Source organism: Dermacentor variabilis, chromosome 8 (assembly GCF_050947875.1).
Source record: "Dermacentor variabilis isolate Ectoservices chromosome 8, ASM5094787v1, whole genome shotgun sequence".
NCBI classification, from domain to species: domain Eukaryota; kingdom Metazoa; phylum Arthropoda; class Arachnida; order Ixodida; family Ixodidae; genus Dermacentor; species Dermacentor variabilis.
In genome coordinates this window covers 122,473,297-122,492,079 of record NC_134575.1, presented here as the reverse complement: position 1 = coordinate 122,492,079, position 18,783 = coordinate 122,473,297, and the positions used below count along the sequence as shown (strand labels likewise).

Below are 18,783 nucleotides of genomic sequence, written 5' to 3'. Positions count from 1 at the left end.
GATGGACTACAAATGGCGCGGGCGCGTTTTTGTGCACACGAGCTGGGTACGCCAAAAAACGTGGCGATCGCTGCGGTTGGCGGTGACAAACGCGCGCAAAATGCCCTCGGGAACTGCAGGCGTAGCTGTCAGGTAGGTCGCGGTTGAAACTAAATGGCCCAGGTACGCGTGGTGGCGGGTATGATTTCGCAGGAGAATGTCGTGGCATCGGGTTTTCCGCAGGAACACGTCGTGGAGTTGGCTAGTACTCCGTAGTGTCACGACAGACTGGCGAGGACTGGCGGCGACTGAGATTTGCCGAGAGAGACCGAAAGCTCGTGCTATTTAAGTGCGGTTCTTCAGATGGCGGTAGGCGCTCGATGTGATGTTTTTGAAACGAAGATGGTGGTTCGGGAATGCACTCGTCAAACGGGCACTGATAACCAGCGTCTACTCTCTGAAGTCGTGCTAGCTCATCTTTAACCACTAGGCGCACGATCGAGGCGATGTCTTTGCAGGTAGCGACGTCCATACTTGCAACTGTGGTGACGTTACCCAAGCGCCCGAACTTCGCTAATATCCTACGGGTCTTCACAGCTTTGAACGCGTGACATTGCTGCCTGAATTCGGAAGAAGTGTTCTGGTTTTCTTTCGTTATTAAAAAATTGTAGACGTCTTCAGCGATGCATTTTAACAGATATCCTACTTTGTCTTCATCCGACATATTCGTGTTTACAATTCCGCATATATATATATATATCTATAGCTTCAATACTTTTTCAATATACGTTGCACACGTTTCACCAGACCGGGCTCTGCGCGAAAGCGTGTGCTCCGCTTTCTTCTTTTTGGAATTTCGAGTCGCCAAATCAGGCTTTCAATTACTGGACAAGAGTTTCCCAAGTTGTCAGCACGCGTTCATGATTGTCAAACCAAAGTAGAGCGGTATACCGGCGAGAAAAATATGCAACGTTCACAAGCTGCGCTGACGTGCTCCACCCGTTATGCCTGTTATGTCTCAGCCAGTCATCCACGTATTCATCTGCTTTACTTGAGAATATTCGTGGTTCCGGCGCCCAGTAGCTAGGTTGCCTTGGTGTCTGACTGACTTGAACGATGCCTTCTTCAATAGTGTTCGTTTACCGGCCAGCTTGGACGTCGGCCACGCTTGTTGGCTCTGGTGGTAGTCGAGCCAGGCGTCTGCTTCTTCGAAGACCTTGTAGGACTGGGTTGTCCAGGGCGTCCAGTACCCAGCACCTCCACCACTTGTTGCGGATGTAGAATGGATTTACTTAAAGTGAAAAGAATAGAGAAGACATGGGGTGGTTCGAAACAGCCGATAACCCCCCAAAACCTCGCTCCGCTTCTTATTCCTCTTTCACACTCCTCCGGTGCTGCGTTACAATATATGTCTGTAGTACGCAGTAGCAGTATTTGTAAATGTCCACGAGAAAAGCAAGGATCGAAATCACATCATCTCTTTGAAGTTCAGTGTGACTTACGAGATTTATTACACCACAGTGTTCACCACACAGTCGTGGTCAAAAACCAGTCATGCGTACTAGAAGTTTCCTTTTATGCTCTACAAACCAATTCGACCTGTTGGGGATTGATTTTTCTATTGCTTATGCTACGCAAGATGTTAGAAAAACTGAGCGATACGAGGCTAAATTAGTAACACCTTTCCTTGGTTACAGGACGGGAACCAGTCACTTTTCAGAGCCCTGGAACGTCACCTGTGCTTCATACGTCGTTTAAGAAGGCAAGGTGCTCTTGTTTATGTGGCTTTGGCAAGTTCGTGAACATCTGTCTGATTGCGGATGACGTCACGGCCCACTGCAAAATGTCGTCGTAAGCCACTTAACGTAAAGTCCAGCTCCCGAAATATGAAAGGCGCGTTTATCGGAGAGTAAGAATGACATGCGGCCTGTGAGCTAAGTGACATGCGGCCTGTGGTCTCCATTGAACGGATGAGTAGCCATCTGCAAGATATTCCGCTAAGGCCGCAAGAGTATTACTGAACTTCAAAACGAGGGCCTCGAAGGTTCTTCTTGTGCGAGGCTTCTCAGCAAGCATGCCAATGTTTGCTCACACTATATTGTAACCAGGATAAAAATTATCAAGCTGGCGCATAATACCACCCTCTGTTTCCTTCTCAACCTTTTAGGTTGCCATGCGCATTGCGGCATTGGTGCGATTGAACATCGTTTTCAGTGCCGTACCCCTTTTCTCAACAACACATGCTCCGCTCATGTGCGGGCAGCACAGAGGTTCCGTAATTTTAAATCAGGAGCACGGAAATAATGAAGCAGTTTCGTTCATTTGGTGGCCGCTATCTTGCTGCGCAACACGTCTGCCCGGTTTACTCGTCAAGATCGCGATAAGAACGTCACCGTGCGACAGTGTACCTTCCTTTAACATTTTGATATTCAGCAACGTTAGCAAATATCTGGAAGTGGTCATTGTCCATTCGATGACATCTAACCGTGACATCTACTGAATAAACCACCGTGACATCTACTGAATATATCAGGAGGTCAACGACGCTGGTGGAACTTGAGGAGTCCGACGAAGTTCTTTTTTTTAAATTCGCCAAACACAGGTTCTCTGCATCCGCTGTACATGCTGCAGTACATGCTACGCCGCCGAGTGCCACAGCCACAGTGAAAATTGTCACAAGTTTGTAAGTTGAAGGTATCGAAACTTTTATTTGCGCTTTTCTCGTCGATCTGCATAGTTTGAGCAACTAGCCCGGTACGAGCGTTCCTTGTTCCATCCGCAGCCATTATCTTTCACGGGCTGCGCAACCTAGAGTGCTCCGTTGAATTATTTGCCGTCGACGTAAGCATCACTCTTGACATATGCATACAGGTTTGTCAGGCACGTGACCTAATCGTAAATTGAAGTTTAGCCTCGAGAATTTCATACATTTAGGATGCACTAACGAGTTAACCGATTTGACGCGTCCTAGAGTTGACGCACGAGCGAGAGGAGCATACATGCTGGCGTATGCTGTGTGAAGCTACTCCAATGCAAGGCAGCGGCAAGTGCGTGTCGTTTGTGGTGACACTGCTAAAAAAATTGAGATTTCTCTGTGACGGAATGGTGGCGTCATCTGTGAACACGTGGCGTGTTTCGCTCGGTTTTGCCGTAGTGGTGATATAGATGCCACCACCATTCAGTAGCAGTGACATTGCGAGCTGCCTTTGTCCTTTCATCCTTCGATATCGACACCCACTCTCAATAAGAGCGCCAACATTGCGCCCGAACCTTCATTCCGAGGGGAGATAAAGCGCAGCGAAAGTCTACAACACCTTCTCGTGAAGGGACAAAGGGTTTAACAGTGGCTAAACGTTGGGCCTTAATTGAACAGGCAAAATCAAGCCAGGAACCGCTATGGCACGCTATGACGTAGTTTCCGTTGCATCCGGAAGTCCACGGGAAAGGTCGACAAAAACCCCTTCTGCGGTAAAAACGGCTGCAGCAAAGTATACAAAGAGCTTTTAATGTTTCAACTCCTCGACATGTTCTTGCGCTTGCCACTATGCGTCACCACAACGCCAACTTTGGACGATTATGCGAGCTTTGGGAACTATCACAATAAAGAAAGAGAGATTACACGACAAAGATCAACCCAGGGCCGCTCCGAATAAGCACAATATTGAGTCGGGAGAGTAGCGCTTGCAAGCGGCGCCAGTCATGGTGCACTTTTGTTCTTCTTTGTGTTCACGCTAACCGAATTATACTGTCAAAGGGTCACTAAATGTTTTCAATGCGACTGTTCTTTTTTTCATTTCCTTTTATATGTGTGATTATTGACCCGTTATGTGTGGTGACTCCCCCTCATGCATAAGAGCCATGCTTCGAGGATTTAACAGTGACACAAAACCTCCGTAATCATAAGACACGTGAAGTTTAGCTACACTACAGCCACCAAAATAACAGAAAATATCGTGAGCAAAACGTTTTTTGGAGCAATTTTTTATGTAACATCTTTTTCTCGTCTACTTATTAGGGCTCGTGATTGTTTCAGAGCAGAAATAGTGATCTAGAGAGCAAGCCACAAATTTACTAAGAAAGACTGCGCTTACAAAGACAGAAAGAAAATATAACGGGCTCACCCCAAGTAATTGATAGTGCCTGGTAGCAATGACCGAGAACAATGTGTCCCACGCAGATGGAACGTATGCCGTGCAAGAAGCTCAGGGAGTATTGGTCTGGGTTGGTCCTATCGGCCACATGGAACAATGCATGCGTGTTGGTCGCAGCCGAGAATGCAACGACGACCCTTAGTAGGATTCCTGAAAGAATGTTGTGACTTAGTTCTGATTTGTGTTTCCAGAAATCAGCATACTATCTTCAGCAATTGTAATTTATCCATGTTCATCTTTATATAGTTAGCAGGGACCGCGAAGCTTGCAAACGGCACCAGTGAAGACGAAGGATAAACAATGAAGCATGAAGACAATTACAAGCCGCCTTGTTATCATCTTGACGTTTCTTTTCTTGCCATGACAAACCAAGTAGGCCAAGAATTCGTTTTGACCAGGGACTGCCAGCATACCGCACTTATGTTTGTATGCGCGGGTACAAATGTAAAAGCGCGTGCGCGTGTAGTAGTGTATGTGTGCACGTACCTATGTGCGCATGAGTGTGCACATAGGCACACACTTCTTCGCGATATTGTTGGGGAACGTGACTCGATCTGGGCCGCGATATTAGTTTAACTGGCCGCACGAGGTCAGTTACCCACAATAAGTTTGAATAACTACCTGTATTGTTACGCTCATTTTCTCAACACGCTAGCTGTTTCAATAGCGCGACGTTTTGTATTTAGAAACGTGTACCCCTATATCGAAAACAGAACACTTGAGATTAGGGTGCATTTACTATGATAGTTTTTCTCATTGCAGAATTTGAGTAATGCCCCCATAGCAACAATGATGTCAAAGAATTACACTGCAGCGGTTACACAGGATTCCGGACATCGTATATTGACTCTAAATGGCGGCTTCCATCATACATGCACTCACCACCTTTCTGCGCAGCTTTCGGCTTCGAACCAATGTAAATGTCGACAGCAGTGGCCCCGGCTATTACAGTGACTAGAACCGTCAGGAAGGCTCTGCAAAGACAGACACGATCCTTATATTAAGAGTGCATACTATAGAGTGCATAATATAAGAGTGCATAGTGATAGAATTTGTGCTAATGTTTATGCGGCTTACTGGTTCCAACGTACAAATGTTGTAATCATCTTTGTTACTGAAATTGTGATCTCTTGTGCGTAATATATATGTACGTTATATGTGTATTCATTTGTACTGATTTTATCCGCTGTTGTAACCGTGGGGTCTGGGACCTCTGTCAGGCCTGCGTGCCTTTAGTCCCAGTCTCCCCTCGCTCGGACGAGAAATAAAGTACATATGATGATGATGATGACGACGATGATGATGATGATAATTTCTGGAGTACAGTGTTCTAGGCCTTTGTGTATACACAAAGGTAAGAAAAGAAGGGGCATATCGTACACACTGTGGAAATGTATATTATGCGAAGCATTTTATTACGTAGTAACAGACCGTAGTACGTTTTGCGGGCACTCCATTCATATAACTCAGCGCTTGCCGAGGCGTTCGCAGGATGGAGAAGAGGAGCCTGTTCAGAGGAAACAAAGAACATCCAAAGTCGAAGTACTTGATATCTTTCCTATAGAAATGACTCCTGCCACTTTGAAACCTCACGCTGGGCGTATACCATTTCTCGCACGTAATTACAAAAAAAAATACTCTGTTTTAATCCAAGCGACGACAACCAACATTGCCTTGGTTCTGTTTAGCTGCGTAGCATTTGCACATTTTTAAGTTTTGGCACAAGATTCATGGGACATACAATATATAGGTTTCGGACGGATCGCAACGTCCCACGCGAACAACGACAGATCGCACACACTGGACGAGACACGAAACTTGTTCTGGGGGAAGCGTTCAGCAAAAGGGCTATCGACACCGGAATTACGGAGCTGAGCCCTCTATTCAGTTCCCGCTCCATTCTAGAGAATGTATAGCCGCGTTATTCAACTCCTTTTAACTTCTACAAATGGTGAGAGGTGGACCATTCCTACACCGGAAGTGCTCGAACTGAATCATTCCACTGTAACTCCAGTAAAATTAAAGACTTTCCCTATAATTAATTGCTGCGCTTGCGTGCCTAGTAAAAACACATATTTTGAGTCTAAACATTACTGCAAGTAATGTTACGCGCTATATTTTTTGCCTGCACCTTATTATTCTGTCAGTTTAATAACCAACATAAAAGCGAAACGCATGGATATAGTTTCCAAGATAATATTTTTTTTTGTCTCACATTTTCACGCACAAAAACATGCTCCGTTTCTTACGGCACGCCTGTCTGACCTCCTTTTATCGCGTTCTATGGGTATTCGACAGTGTGCACAAGTCATTGCGCGGGTTCCGAACCAGTGTGAGCTCGCGCAGGCCGCAGCTATTTGCTAAGTAGTTGTTTACTCTCCACCTTTGTGTCGTAGGTCAAGCATGCTCTTGCTAAATCGAATCATTATTGACAACTGAAAAAGTTGCTCTCTTCAAAGATACGTAACTTTGTAACAAAGAGACGTTTTCGGGCCTTCAAATATGTAGAATGCGTAATACCGAGCTGTTTATAGTTACTGTGGCAGCGATAGTCAGCTGTATCTTGGTTGTTTTTTGCCGGACACGGTATCGAAAGCTTGGCTAGTGAAGACCCTGCTGTCGCAAAATCATAGCTAAACACGCGCACATATAAAAAACACTGTGCCAGAGAACAGTATAAATAGAAAAAAAAGAGAGATAATCAAAAGCTTACACAATCGCTTAGAGTGAACGGTACACTTACATACACTCTACGATTATACAAGAAACTTGATATAAATTTGCAAATATACACAAATTTTACGTAATGCCAAGTCAGCGCAAGACCTGTGACAAGCACGAGTGGTCTCCAGTCACGGTGAAATAGATCAGTTCTAAGCAAAACGCATAAGAAGTCACTAACGCGGAAAAGGTGTCATGATAATAAATTGAGATGAAAATGGAACACACCAAAGTACACAAATGGTCGATGTTACAACAAAAACATCACGGCGTTATCGTAAGGCAAATTACGTCACTCAACAGGAACTATTCACAAGGAAAAAATGAGGTCACAGTCCCCAAGAAAATTGCGCAAGGTTTTCACAGCTTCTCTCTGTTTATAGGGACAGGATCAACGACTGAGTAATTCTTATAGCTAACGAGACGTCTATAAAGGTGTTAAATTGATGGCGAAGTGTTTCACGATGGTGGTAAAAATGAAGACATTTGATAAAGTTATGTTCTACGGAAGCTTCCGGGGTGCGGCACTATACGTAGTCAAAAGAGGATATTTCCATATGCGACATAGATAACGGGGCATGAACGCCATATCGAAACCTAGGCGATGCATAGTAGACACTGAATAAGCCAGAAAATTGAGAAATATAATACATTGCCCAATGTTAATTAAGAGATATGCCCGTTTTGTAGTCTTGCTTAAAATAAACATTTAGCACTGCAGGACTAGGTCTCCATTCCATTCCCACTACCATTCCGGGTGTTTCAAAATGTGGAACGATTCCGGAATCATTGCAGCTCCGGAGTCGCCATTCGGCAGCTTTGACCGGTCTGTATTAGCGGTAAGCTGCTGAGTCCGGCATTTCTCTTCCGGCGAAGCTGCAGCCCACCGACTTTCCGATATCTTCTTTCAACGAATGCTCACGTTCTTCATTCCACACTCATCGCTGTCGTCCTTCCGCCATGCCGACCCTTCGCTACGTGCATTTGCTCTAAACGCAGTTGACCTGCTGCTTTGGTACTCATCGCAGCCACTCGTTGATTGGCAGCTTCACGCGTCTGTACCAACTGACACTCTCGCTCGGCACAGGTTCCTGGTTCTTCATCGAAAAAACGTAGCTGCGCTTGTGCAGCGCGATGCTGTTTGCTACGAATTGCATCGGTACGTGCACCTATTCCTCTCCAGACATGAGGCGCCACCTGCTGGCGCAGCGCTCCTAAAATGATGCTTACCCAGCGGCAAAGGGAACAGTTGAGGCAAAGAATGCTTAGAGATAATCCAGAACCAAATAAGCAGACTTGCAAATATCAACTAACATGTTCATGTTAGAGGCGTACTCGCACTACAGGCGCACGGTGGCAGCACTGCTAGCAGAATATCGGCATAAAAATCCACTAACCACTTCTGTAGTAAACGGCCTCTGTGCAATGACAATGCAACTTCGTTCCTTTCTCCTTTTTCTAGGTGTCATCACGGCACCATAAGTACGCGAATACAGTATGCGCTACGTCGACATAAAGTGACGAATCAACGAAGTCGAAGCGCGAAAGGTCACAGGGTACTGCAACACCGTAACCATAACACCAATCATAAGCCTATGGCGTCGATTCCAACAAAAACGAAGTTTTTATTTCGATTGACTGTTTAAGAATTGGATCGAGACGCGTACAGGTTGCCAACGTAACGATAGGAACGGCAAGATTTAGGATATTTGGCTTCAATGGTCAGTTTTGTCGTTATTAGAATGTAAGCCCAGTGAGTTCAAGCAACGAAACTCACGAAAAAGAAAACGCCTTACAAGCGAGCAGATACAGTAGCTCTTGTGAACCCATGGGCCCTTGCGCGAAAGCTTTGTGGATTTCGAAGGTTTAGAAGCTGTGGTCGGTAGTGGCGCGGTGTCGCATTTCTCCGCCGCCTTGGCTGAGGGCTGCAGGGCGCGTTTATCGAGTGAGCTGCGCTTATCGAGAGGCGCGGTTTCCCCTTCCCGGTTTAAAACGAATCGCTTACACCGATTCACAGAGTGCTTGGGCGCTTCAGGATCTAAACAAAAAATAAAATCTAACTCAGCCGTAATGTAAATCATCTGCACGTAGATAAAAAAACTGAATTTGGGCGTACGCGCCGAAACCACTTTCTGAGGCACTCCAAAATTGGGTACTATGGAATTATTGCGCCCACTTGCAGTTCTTTAATGGGCACCTGAATGTAAGTACACGAGTGCACAGCTGCCGCGGCCGGTATCGAACCCGTGCCCTCTAGTAGAGCGGCGCAACGCTTTCGCCACTAAACTGCCGTGGTGGGTCGGTTTGCACGTAGCTCACCCATGTGACTATTAACAAGAAAATGTTTGAACAACTTACACAATTGCTATTTGCCTTGTACTCCATGGTTCGGGTTCTGCAGTGACGCAGTCTTCCACTCGAATCTCCACTGAAGAAGGCTTCACTGAGAAAAGGACGAAAGACGGCAATGTTTGAACGACACATTTATTAAACTAGCACTTGTTGATGATGATTTCATTTCATTTCATATTATTTGGGCCAATTTACAAGCAAATGGAGGGGCCAATGTAAAAGCTGCTTATTGGCAGCTTGAGTGGTCCCTGGCCCCCTTTACATATTGGCAGACCGGTGGCAAAGAACACTTTCAGAAATAAAAAAGAAAATAACAGTGGCTAACATCAATTACAGTAATTACATTTCTTTCACTGTGAGTACATGTGAAGAACTTCCCTTTGGCCTAGTTGGTATTTACTGCATATCATATTGACCGCAAAAGATAAGAGTACATGTGGTTTTACTGAACCAAGAGGATTGAAATAGTAGTTTTCACCAGACAGATGAGCTCTGATGGTCTCAAGGCATGGATGTCAATGTCGGCTTGTAGAAAAGAAATTAGTAGCCGTGGCAAGGTATTTGAGACCATTTGGTGGCCGTAATTTGTTACCGAAAAGGGTATGAGCCATTTTTTATGGCTGCGCGTCTCATATGTGGGTGTATTCTCTTTTAAGTTTGCTATATTTGTTATTAGGTTGCTTCTGTTTTTTACATGAAAGCGGTAAGTGCGTAGGAAGGTTATGATTCTTGCCCGGTTTCGGTATCGCAGCACAATAAGGTCAATTTTTGCCGATAAATATATTAAACACTAGCACTTTTAAAATCGCGTAAATTGTTTTCCATCTTATGGTGCACAATGGCAATACTGCCGTAGCAACATGGGCGCAAAAACTAATGATTAAAAATTATTTCGCCATTTTTAGTTAATCCGCGAACGGACTGCTACGTCAACTCTGCTATTTAACGTCCTTTATGCGGAAAGGACAACTAGTGAGGAAGTGTCCATGCATCGGGTAATTACTTTAAGAAAATATGTTTCTACAGTTGAGATCACGCACACACACACTGCACACATTTGGGTCGGGGTCCGACCTGCATCAAGAGTAACCTAGAGTGATCCTTGATGAAGGCCGGACCCTGGCCAGTACGTCGAAATGAAATAATGTTTATATATATATATATATATATATATATATATATATATATATATATATATATATATATATATATATTAATATATATATATATAGTCATATCATGAGAAGCCAACAAACACTGACACCAAGGACAACATAGGGAAAATTAGTTGTGCTTAATAAATGGAATGAAGAAACGATAAATTAATGGAAATTAAAGTGGATGGGGAAACAGCGCCGCTGTAGCTCAATTGGTAGAGCATCGCACGCGGAATGCGAAGGTTGTGGGTTCGGTTCCCACCTGCGGCAAGTTGTTTTTTCATCCACTTTAATTTCCATTAATTTATCGTTTCTTCATTCCATTTATTAAGCACAACTAATTTCCCCTATGTTGTCCTTGGTGTCAGTGTTGGTTGGCTTCTCATGATCTCATGAGATGACTAATAAAAATCGGGCCCCTCGGTTAACCCCCTCTCTTCTCGTTTATATATATATATATATATATATATATATATATATATATATATATATATATATATATAGTTACACACGAGGTGTTTAATGCAAAACCAGATGAATCTGGTGGTCTGCGCGGCAGCCGTGGTTCATGACAGAGCTCGTGACATTTCCCCGCTGGCAGACGAAGCCCCCCGGGCGAGTCAGTCATCTCGTGGGTTGTAACGCCTCAGACGCGCGACGTGTGTCACTTCAGCCTTGGTCGAGCTTCGTCCACTGCTCGTGAGACGTGCAATGCGATAGCTCACTTTGCTGAGGCGCTCCAGAATAACGTAGGGGCCGACGTAGTGGGCCAGGAACTTCTGCCACAAGTCACGCTTCCGCAACGGCGTCAAGAGCTACACAAGGTCTTCAGGATTGAAGTAAACCTGGCGGTGACGCCCGTCATAGCGTATCTTGGACCGGTCCTGCAATGCCAGGGTGCGTAGCCTAGCGAGGCGTCGCGCTTCTTCTGCTCGACAGAGGATCTCATGAATTGATTCGTTGTCATGAGCGAAGTAGGGAAATATGGTGTCGAGGGTGTAGCGCGGCGGACGAGCATACAGAAGGAAAAATGGTGAGTAACCAGTGGTCTCGTGTCTCGCGGTATTGAAGGCATAGGTAATGAAAGGCAAGATACTGTCCCAATTCTCGTGTGTTGAATCGACGTACATGGACAGCATGTTGGCAAGCGTTCTGTTTGTGCGCTCAACCAGACCATTAGTTTGTGGATGGTAGGGCGTAGAATGGCGGAAGCTACATGAACACAGACGAAGGGTTTCTTCAAATACGTCCGCGGTAAACTGTGGCCCACGATCGATGATTACTATGCGAGGAGGTCCATGTCGGAGTATGACGGGAGCCAGCAAAAAGATAGAGACTTCCGTAGCTGTGGCCGATGGGAATGCAGCGGTCTCACAATAGCGGGTAAGGTGATGAACGCAAACGATAACCTAACCATTGCCCTTGGAGTATCGCGGGAAAGGGCCCAGAAGACCTATACCAACTTGTTCAAAGGGGACGCTAGAAGGAAGAACTGGTTGAAGAAGGCGTGTGGCGCTTGTGGCGGACGCTTGTAGCACTGGCATTGAGAGCAGCTGGCGACGTACCGTTCGATATTCTTCCGCATCTTAGGCCAGTAAAAACGTTATTGAGCCTGGTAGAACGTACGTGTGGAAACAAGATGACCGGAAGTTGGGTCATTGTGCATGGCGTGTAATACTTGGTGGCGAAGGTTTTTGGGGACAACTAAAGGGTAGCGTGCACCGGTGGTCGAGTAGCTCTTCTTATACAGCGCGCCACCATCACGTAGGCGAAGGCGACTGCCTGCAGGTGACTCCTGTGCTGCCGCGAAGAGCGGTTGTAAGCTCTCGTCCTTGTGCTGCTCGGATATGACGGTACCCATATTCGAAAATTCCGGGGACACAAAAGCGATGTATTCATCAAAGTTGTCCGCATCACATTCAGTTGTGTGAAGTAGCATCTGAGAAAGACCATCAGCGTCAGCATGTCGCCGGCCACTTTTGTAGCAAATAACGAAATCGTATTCCTGTAGACGGTGACGTGAATCGCGGCCGGGGGGTTGGTGATCGGAAGGCTCGGAAGGCTGGTGGTGGCGTCAGAGTACGGTCGGATGCAGGGGAACGGTAGGGGTTCCGGGTTCTTTCTTCTCCAAAGTAGGTCTCCTGGGCGGTGCATCGGTCCTCTCGGAAGTGGCTTCCTGAAGTGCAGTCTCCTAGCCACTGAGTGCGCAGCGTACGACCACTAGACCGCATAGTCGGCGCTGACGGTCCGTAGTTCGATGCTCGGCGTCGGCTACGGTACCCAGCTATATGGCCAGGCATGCCGCAACAGTTACACACTGGCAAAGGGCGAACTTCAGAATGCGGACTGAAGTATTATGCCGAAGATATCGGTTGAGGGTAACGAGGCTCTTCCCTTTGAAAGTCGTAGGTAGCGGCAAGTCTTCGTGGACGAAAGTTGCGTGGGCGTGGATCAAAACGTTGAGGGGGCGAATCATTGCGTTGTGGTTCGGTCGTAATGTAATGCGGTTCATCTCTGGAGCCGTTAAGATCCGCGGTGTTCACCGAGTGGTTCCAAGTAGCCGAAGGGGGTTCCCAAAGAGTGTCTCGGAAAACGGAGGAGCTGCAGCGTGGTGCCGCATAACGTGCCTGTCCGTCATGTCTCTGGAGCTCCTCACGGACTATTTGGCGGATGGTGGACGAATGGTCCGGGTGCGGAGGACTCGTGTAAACACTTGCTACGGTCTTTTCTTGGCCAGCCATCCATACTTTGGTGCAATTCGGCGAGTCTCCAGCGCCTGGAACGTACGGCTTTGCCGTATCGGTTCTGATACAGTGTTCAAGTCCTCTTTACCAATGAGGAAGTTGTACACGTCTTTCGCTATTCCTTTTACGACGTGCCCCACTTCATATTCTTCTGTCATTTGAGGGTTGATGGTTCGGCACAGCTTCAAAATTTCGTCGATATAAGTCTCGCCGGGTACCTGAGCTCTCTAGGCTAATGTGAATTCTGCACGTTTCCTCTTTGCGTCCTAGTCACCGAAACACTTCTTGATCTCGTCAACGAAGCGTGTCCATGTAGTTAGCATGTCCGCGTGGTTGCCATACCATACCAACGCCATGCCGGCCAAGAAGAAAACAACGTTCCTAAGCTGACCGCCAGCGTTCCAGTTATTGTATTGGCTTACCTTTCGTAATGGGTTAGCCACTCATCCACATCCTCCTCTGCCCTCGTCGAGAACGTGCGAGGCTCTCCGTAGTGCTGGATAGGGACTGGACTCGCCAAGGCACTGCTGGTCCGGGTATTTTGCTCTGTTGCCATGATTGAGCGCGACGGCAAAAGTCCGCCGAGGCGACGGCTTCGGCGTAGTCCTTGTGCTGATGGCTCCGTTGTAGGTCGTGGGAGTTAGCCCGCACAGCACCACCAAATGTTACACACGAGGCGTTTAATGCAGAACCAGATGAATGTGGTTGATAGGCGCGGTCTTTGAAGAGCGGTCCCGCGGCAGCTTGGCTAACGTCTTTCTCTTGTGTCTTCTATCTGGTTGTCTGCACGGCAGCCGTGGTTCGTGACAGCTCGTGACAATATATATATATATATATAACAAACTCTCTGATCAGAGCGTTGTAGCTCAGTGGTTTTACGGGCCAGCGGGCCCAGCGGACGAGCGGCGACGCCACTGCGCATGTGCGGTACGCTGAGGAGGCCAGTGTCGTTTGTGGAGCGGGCCGCTCGCTCGCTCGCTGGTATCCCCTCTCCAGCGGAGCGGACCAGGGTTCTTGCGAAACAAACATGGCGGCTGCCCACACTAACACCGGCGTGTTGTTGGCGTCGTCTTCGAACGCGACGCTGGCTCGCCTGCAGGAGAAAAAGCTTCGGAGGTGTTTCACGACTGAAGAAGACCTCTGCATCCAGCGAGAGGTTTCAGCAACGAGGCCGCTCGGCGACGATTTAATGTTGATGACCGCGATCGAGAACCCGAAGCGAGCGTAGTGGTCTTTTCTCCATAACTCCAACTCTGTTCGAAAGGTGGCACAGCAAAGCGCCCCGCTCGTCCGAGCGAGAATTCACTGATCTAAAAGTCTTCCTCTCGTGCGGCGCTCCGGTTTCGTCTCCGCTGGGCCCACTGGCCCGTGAACACGCTCAGCTATATCCCTCTAGTATTGCACTGAAAACTTGTACCTGAAAGAAACTATCTAGGCATTCGAGAAAAGAATGTGGTTCGACTTACATGTGTCCACTAGCGATTGTAAGTCACTCTGTGTGCAGTCATCGAGAAAGCATAGCCCCATGCGAAGAAATGGTACTTCAATGTCCGTAAAGAACCCTATGTATTCATACGCCTGAAAGAGAATTGAAAAAACAAGTTGACTCGCCATTCAGGCCCTACAAAAGTGTATGTCCAGCGAAGCTGTTGCAAAGCCACCACTACAACTGCTGAGGGGGTATGGAATGCTTTATTGATGGCTCGAATGCTTGTTTTGAGCTTGTTCTTTATTAAAACGCATGCTGTTCTGCGCGTTGTATGGGCGATTTCATTGAATGTATGCACTGTTCGCTTCACTTTGCTGAGTACTCTGCCACTGCATTACGAGGAGCCATTGAATTTTTGCTTGCTTAGGGGGTATGAACAATTGCTGATGATGACAATTTCCGCTCACGGACAGACACGAAACATGCCGACCACCAAGAGGCTAACAGGTTCGCTGTAAAAAAATTCAAGATTCAAGTGTTTTTTTGTTCATTCCGTGAACTCAATAACAGCGAACAGCAATTATAGGCCCTCGACTACCGGCTACGTTCAGAAGATAACACATTGTTAAGGAGCTCTCCAATACTCTAGAAGAACATTGAGAGAACTGCTATGATACCACATAAACTGGAAACTGCCTGAAAAGACTCCGAGGCTCCCCTATAATCTGAACAATCAAGCAGCTTGCACGCAACAACAGACACACGCTGTCCGCACCACACACATTCGCTGGGAAAACACAGGATGTACCGATGGTTCGCGAGGCCTCCGCGAGGTTGCCTTACTTAGTGCCATCCTATCATCCCATACCACTTAGTACAATCCTATCATTTGGAATCGAAGCATTCAGTTTAGTTGAATACAGGAGAATCCCCTGATAGACCAGTATACTAAGAAAAAATCTCAGTGCCCTTCCACTCTGTGAAGAAAGATGACCAGCGAAGCTGTGTATGTGGGCCCCCTAATGGCGAACTGCACCTCCGACGTGGGTCGGCCCGCCATTGCACAATTTCGAGGATCGGCCCAAATATGGGGAGTGCTTAACACCTGCTTCGCCTCCACCTCGGGTCTGCCCGGCATTGCACTATCTTCGGCATCGGCCCCCATATAGGGAGTACTTAACGCCTCCTTCACCTCCACCGCGGATCGGCTCGGTATTGCACTATCTTCGGGATCGGCCCACGTATGGGGAGTTTTCTTGCTTACCACAACGACACGAAAATTTCGAACGACAGAAAGCTGAGCTAGTTGGTAAGGATTCATTATGCAAAATAGAAGTGAGGCGTGCAGACAGGACTTTTTTGCTGTCTGCACACCTCACTTCAATTCTGCATAATGAATCCTTACCAACTAGCTCAGCTTTCTGTCGTTCTAAAGCATGCGCAGATGAGTTTTGTGTCTTCTTTCTTTTTTCGCTTCAGTTGATAGTCGGCGTTCGTGTTGTCCACTTCTCTACTCTTGTGTCCTGTCTGCACGTCTCACTTCTATTTTGCATAACGAAAATTTCCTTGGGCGGGAAAGGTATACAGCTTTGCTGCAATATGAAATCATGCCTGCTGTAAGGAAAGGGTCCTTTCACATTGTCCCCCTTGACTGCATGCGCAATGGACAGTGTTGCGGGTGATGTCTGGGGTTGCGAGTGCAGAACTGCCCACTTATTTTGTCACCAAATGGGACCTGAATTAACAATTCAGACATTCGTCTGTGACGCTTTCCGACGACGGAATGTTACTGCACTGAAAATTGACTTCACAGCTCGTCGGAATGCGAGCAAATAGCCAATATATTGCTTTTTTTGTATTTGTTTTTCAGAATGATTGCTCTATTCGAACGCATTTGACTTCGCATACCGCTCTACGCACAGGTACGTGAGCCCATTCACCACGTGTTCCCTTCTTACCTCCTCTCTCGATTTCTATTCCCTGATTTACCTAGTGACAGACAAGCGAAGGGGGCGCTGCCAGAAAAAAAATTTTTATCAACAGCGGAGGGATAATGACCAAACTGTGAAATGGCAAATAATTTTTCGTTCGTCCTAATACTATGCAACCAGTGCATACGTGTCATTTTGATAGAGGTGTTTATTCGGTTACGGGAGGTCGCGTGACGATCAAGCGAAGTAGGCGTGGCCGCCAAAAATTTCGATAAATCGCGGAAGACTAATGCCGGAAATGAAATAGGAGCAGATTGGATTAGCTGTACGTTGGAGCACCCCCCACTCTTAAATAGTTTACAGCCTTAAAGTGAATAAGGATGTAAACCGGTCTATAGCTCACACCCTTACAACCGTTTTGGGTGTGAGGGTGCGATTGTAAACCAACTTACACCCTTTTTCGCTTTTAAGGGTGTAAATTATCTTACAGTGCATATAGCTTCTCCTCATTGCGACGTAGGGATGGCGTTGTGCACAGTCATGCACACGCGCAAGCATAGCGTTGTACGTCCCCTTGCACGGTGGCTATATAATCTTGGGTTGACTGGAATACAGCATCTTTCCACACCCGCACCCGTCTCGTGCGTGTTACATGGTGGCAGCGGTGGGATGACCGGCAGCGTCGAAGCAAACGTATAGCAGGCCGTCACGGGTGGTTTCCAGCTTCAACTGACTTTCGGCATGCCCGACACGAAACCAGCGCCTCCCCGTCAACAGGGCGGTACTGCCACGTACACCTTAGTGCTTTGGACACCACAGGGGACGTTTGGCAGAGCTGGCGAACATGGAGGCGATAATTCGACCCATACGTGGTAAAAGTTACAAAAAGGCACAAACCGCAACTTTTCGAATGCTTATCAGAAAGGATGAGCGCAGGACTTACAACACCTTCGTTTTCAATGAAGAGGAAGAAAAGTCAGACACAGAAGTCCTTAAGTAGAAGTTTGAGACATTCTACAAACCGTCGTTGAACCTAGCCTACCATGAGTTTCGTTTTGGGTCACGTAACCAGAAGGAAGGGGAAAGCTTTAGCGAATGGTTATCCGGACTGAGAATACTGGCGTAGAGCTGCAAGTTTGGTGAAACGGAAGAGCGTATGCTGAGGAGCAGAATCATCCTCCGCATGAAGGACAAAAAGCTTCAACAGAGGCTTATTTCGGAAAACGCTTCTTTCGCCAAAACTAGAAATTTGTCGCTCTCGAGAGCAAGTGAAAGAATAGTGCGATGAAATCCAAGCGGGCCATGAAAGCCAAGCTGAAATCCATGCAGTCCAGAAATGTCGGCGCTGTGGAGAGTGTGCCAGAAATCATGAGGCTAATAAATGTCCAACTAAAGGACGCGCGTGTCAAAGTGCGGCAACAGAAAACATTTCGCTGTAGCATGACAAACGAAAAGCGAAATGCTGCACAAACCCAAACAAAGCGTCGCAGTGGTAGACGCCCAGGATTAAAACTTTTGGATAGAAGCGCTATCTCAGAACGGCAAGAAAGACAAGCGCTGGTCAGCAACTATAAAGGTAGAAGGGACGCCCGTTCTTTGTAAGCTGGACACAGGCGCAAATTGTTGAGTGATAGCACGAAACAAACTGCGAGAGATAGCAAAAACGGAAGATGACAGTTGTGACGTTGTCTTGAATACCTTTTGCGGTCATAAAGGATCTACGCGCCGCATCCGTCTTCGTCTTAGCGGAACTGATGCTTCCTTTGAAACAATATTTTTTTTTGTCGAAGACGACGTCCCACTGACTTCGAAGGGATCAGTCGCTGAACAGCTGGGTTTACTCCGCAGAATTTCCTCAGTGGAGCAACGAGAGCTCTACGAAGCCGCGGAGCGTTATGATGTTTTCGATGGTTCGGGAAGGCTGAAAGTTATCGTCTGCCATATTAAGCTGGAGTCAGGTTCCCAGGCTGTCACTCGGCCGGCAAGAATTAAGGATTCCCCTTGCACTCAAAGACAAGGAATTAGATCGCATGAATGCCGAACCCGTAGTTCAGTAAGTGACGGAGCGAATAGCCTGGGCCAGCTACATGGTAGTGGTGAGGAAGAATGAGAAAGTACGCATCTGTCTCGACCCCACGGAATTGAACAGAGCACTACTAAGGGACTATGCCAACCTTAGAAGACGTTGCATCCTCTAGCGGAAACCCAGTACTTCTCAACGCTAGATGCTGCTTCGGGCTTCTGGCGGAAAGCTCGACGAAGAATGCTCTAAAATTTGCACAATGAGTGTGGGGCAGGACAAAGGATTCTCGTGTGTGG

At 47.0% G+C, this 18,783-nt stretch overlaps 1 protein-coding gene and 1 non-coding gene across 5 annotated transcripts in view; one reads left to right on the top strand and one right to left on the bottom strand.

Annotated features, from left to right (window-relative positions):
* The window catches only part of LOC142590566 (nose resistant to fluoxetine protein 6-like), a 109,751-nt gene that overhangs the window by 65,014 nt on the left and 25,954 nt on the right, over window positions 1–18,783 (bottom strand). For 3 of the 4 annotated variants that reach the window (XM_075702847.1, XM_075702848.1, XM_075702851.1), the window contains exons 4-7: window positions 14,571–14,682; window positions 9,210–9,294; window positions 5,013–5,104; window positions 4,101–4,280 (exon numbers count right to left, since the gene is read on the bottom strand). In XM_075702847.1, the coding sequence (XP_075558962.1) occupies window positions 4,101–4,280; window positions 5,013–5,104; window positions 9,210–9,294; window positions 14,571–14,682 (469 nt within the window). The remainder of the gene's footprint in view (window positions 1–4,100; window positions 4,281–5,012; window positions 5,105–9,209; window positions 9,295–14,570; window positions 14,683–18,783) is intronic. The other variant, XM_075702849.1, reaches the window with a different exon arrangement.
* TRNAP-CGG (transfer RNA proline (anticodon CGG)) lies at window positions 10,558–10,630 on the top strand. The gene has a single exon. It is a non-coding gene; the product is annotated as a tRNA-Pro (tRNA).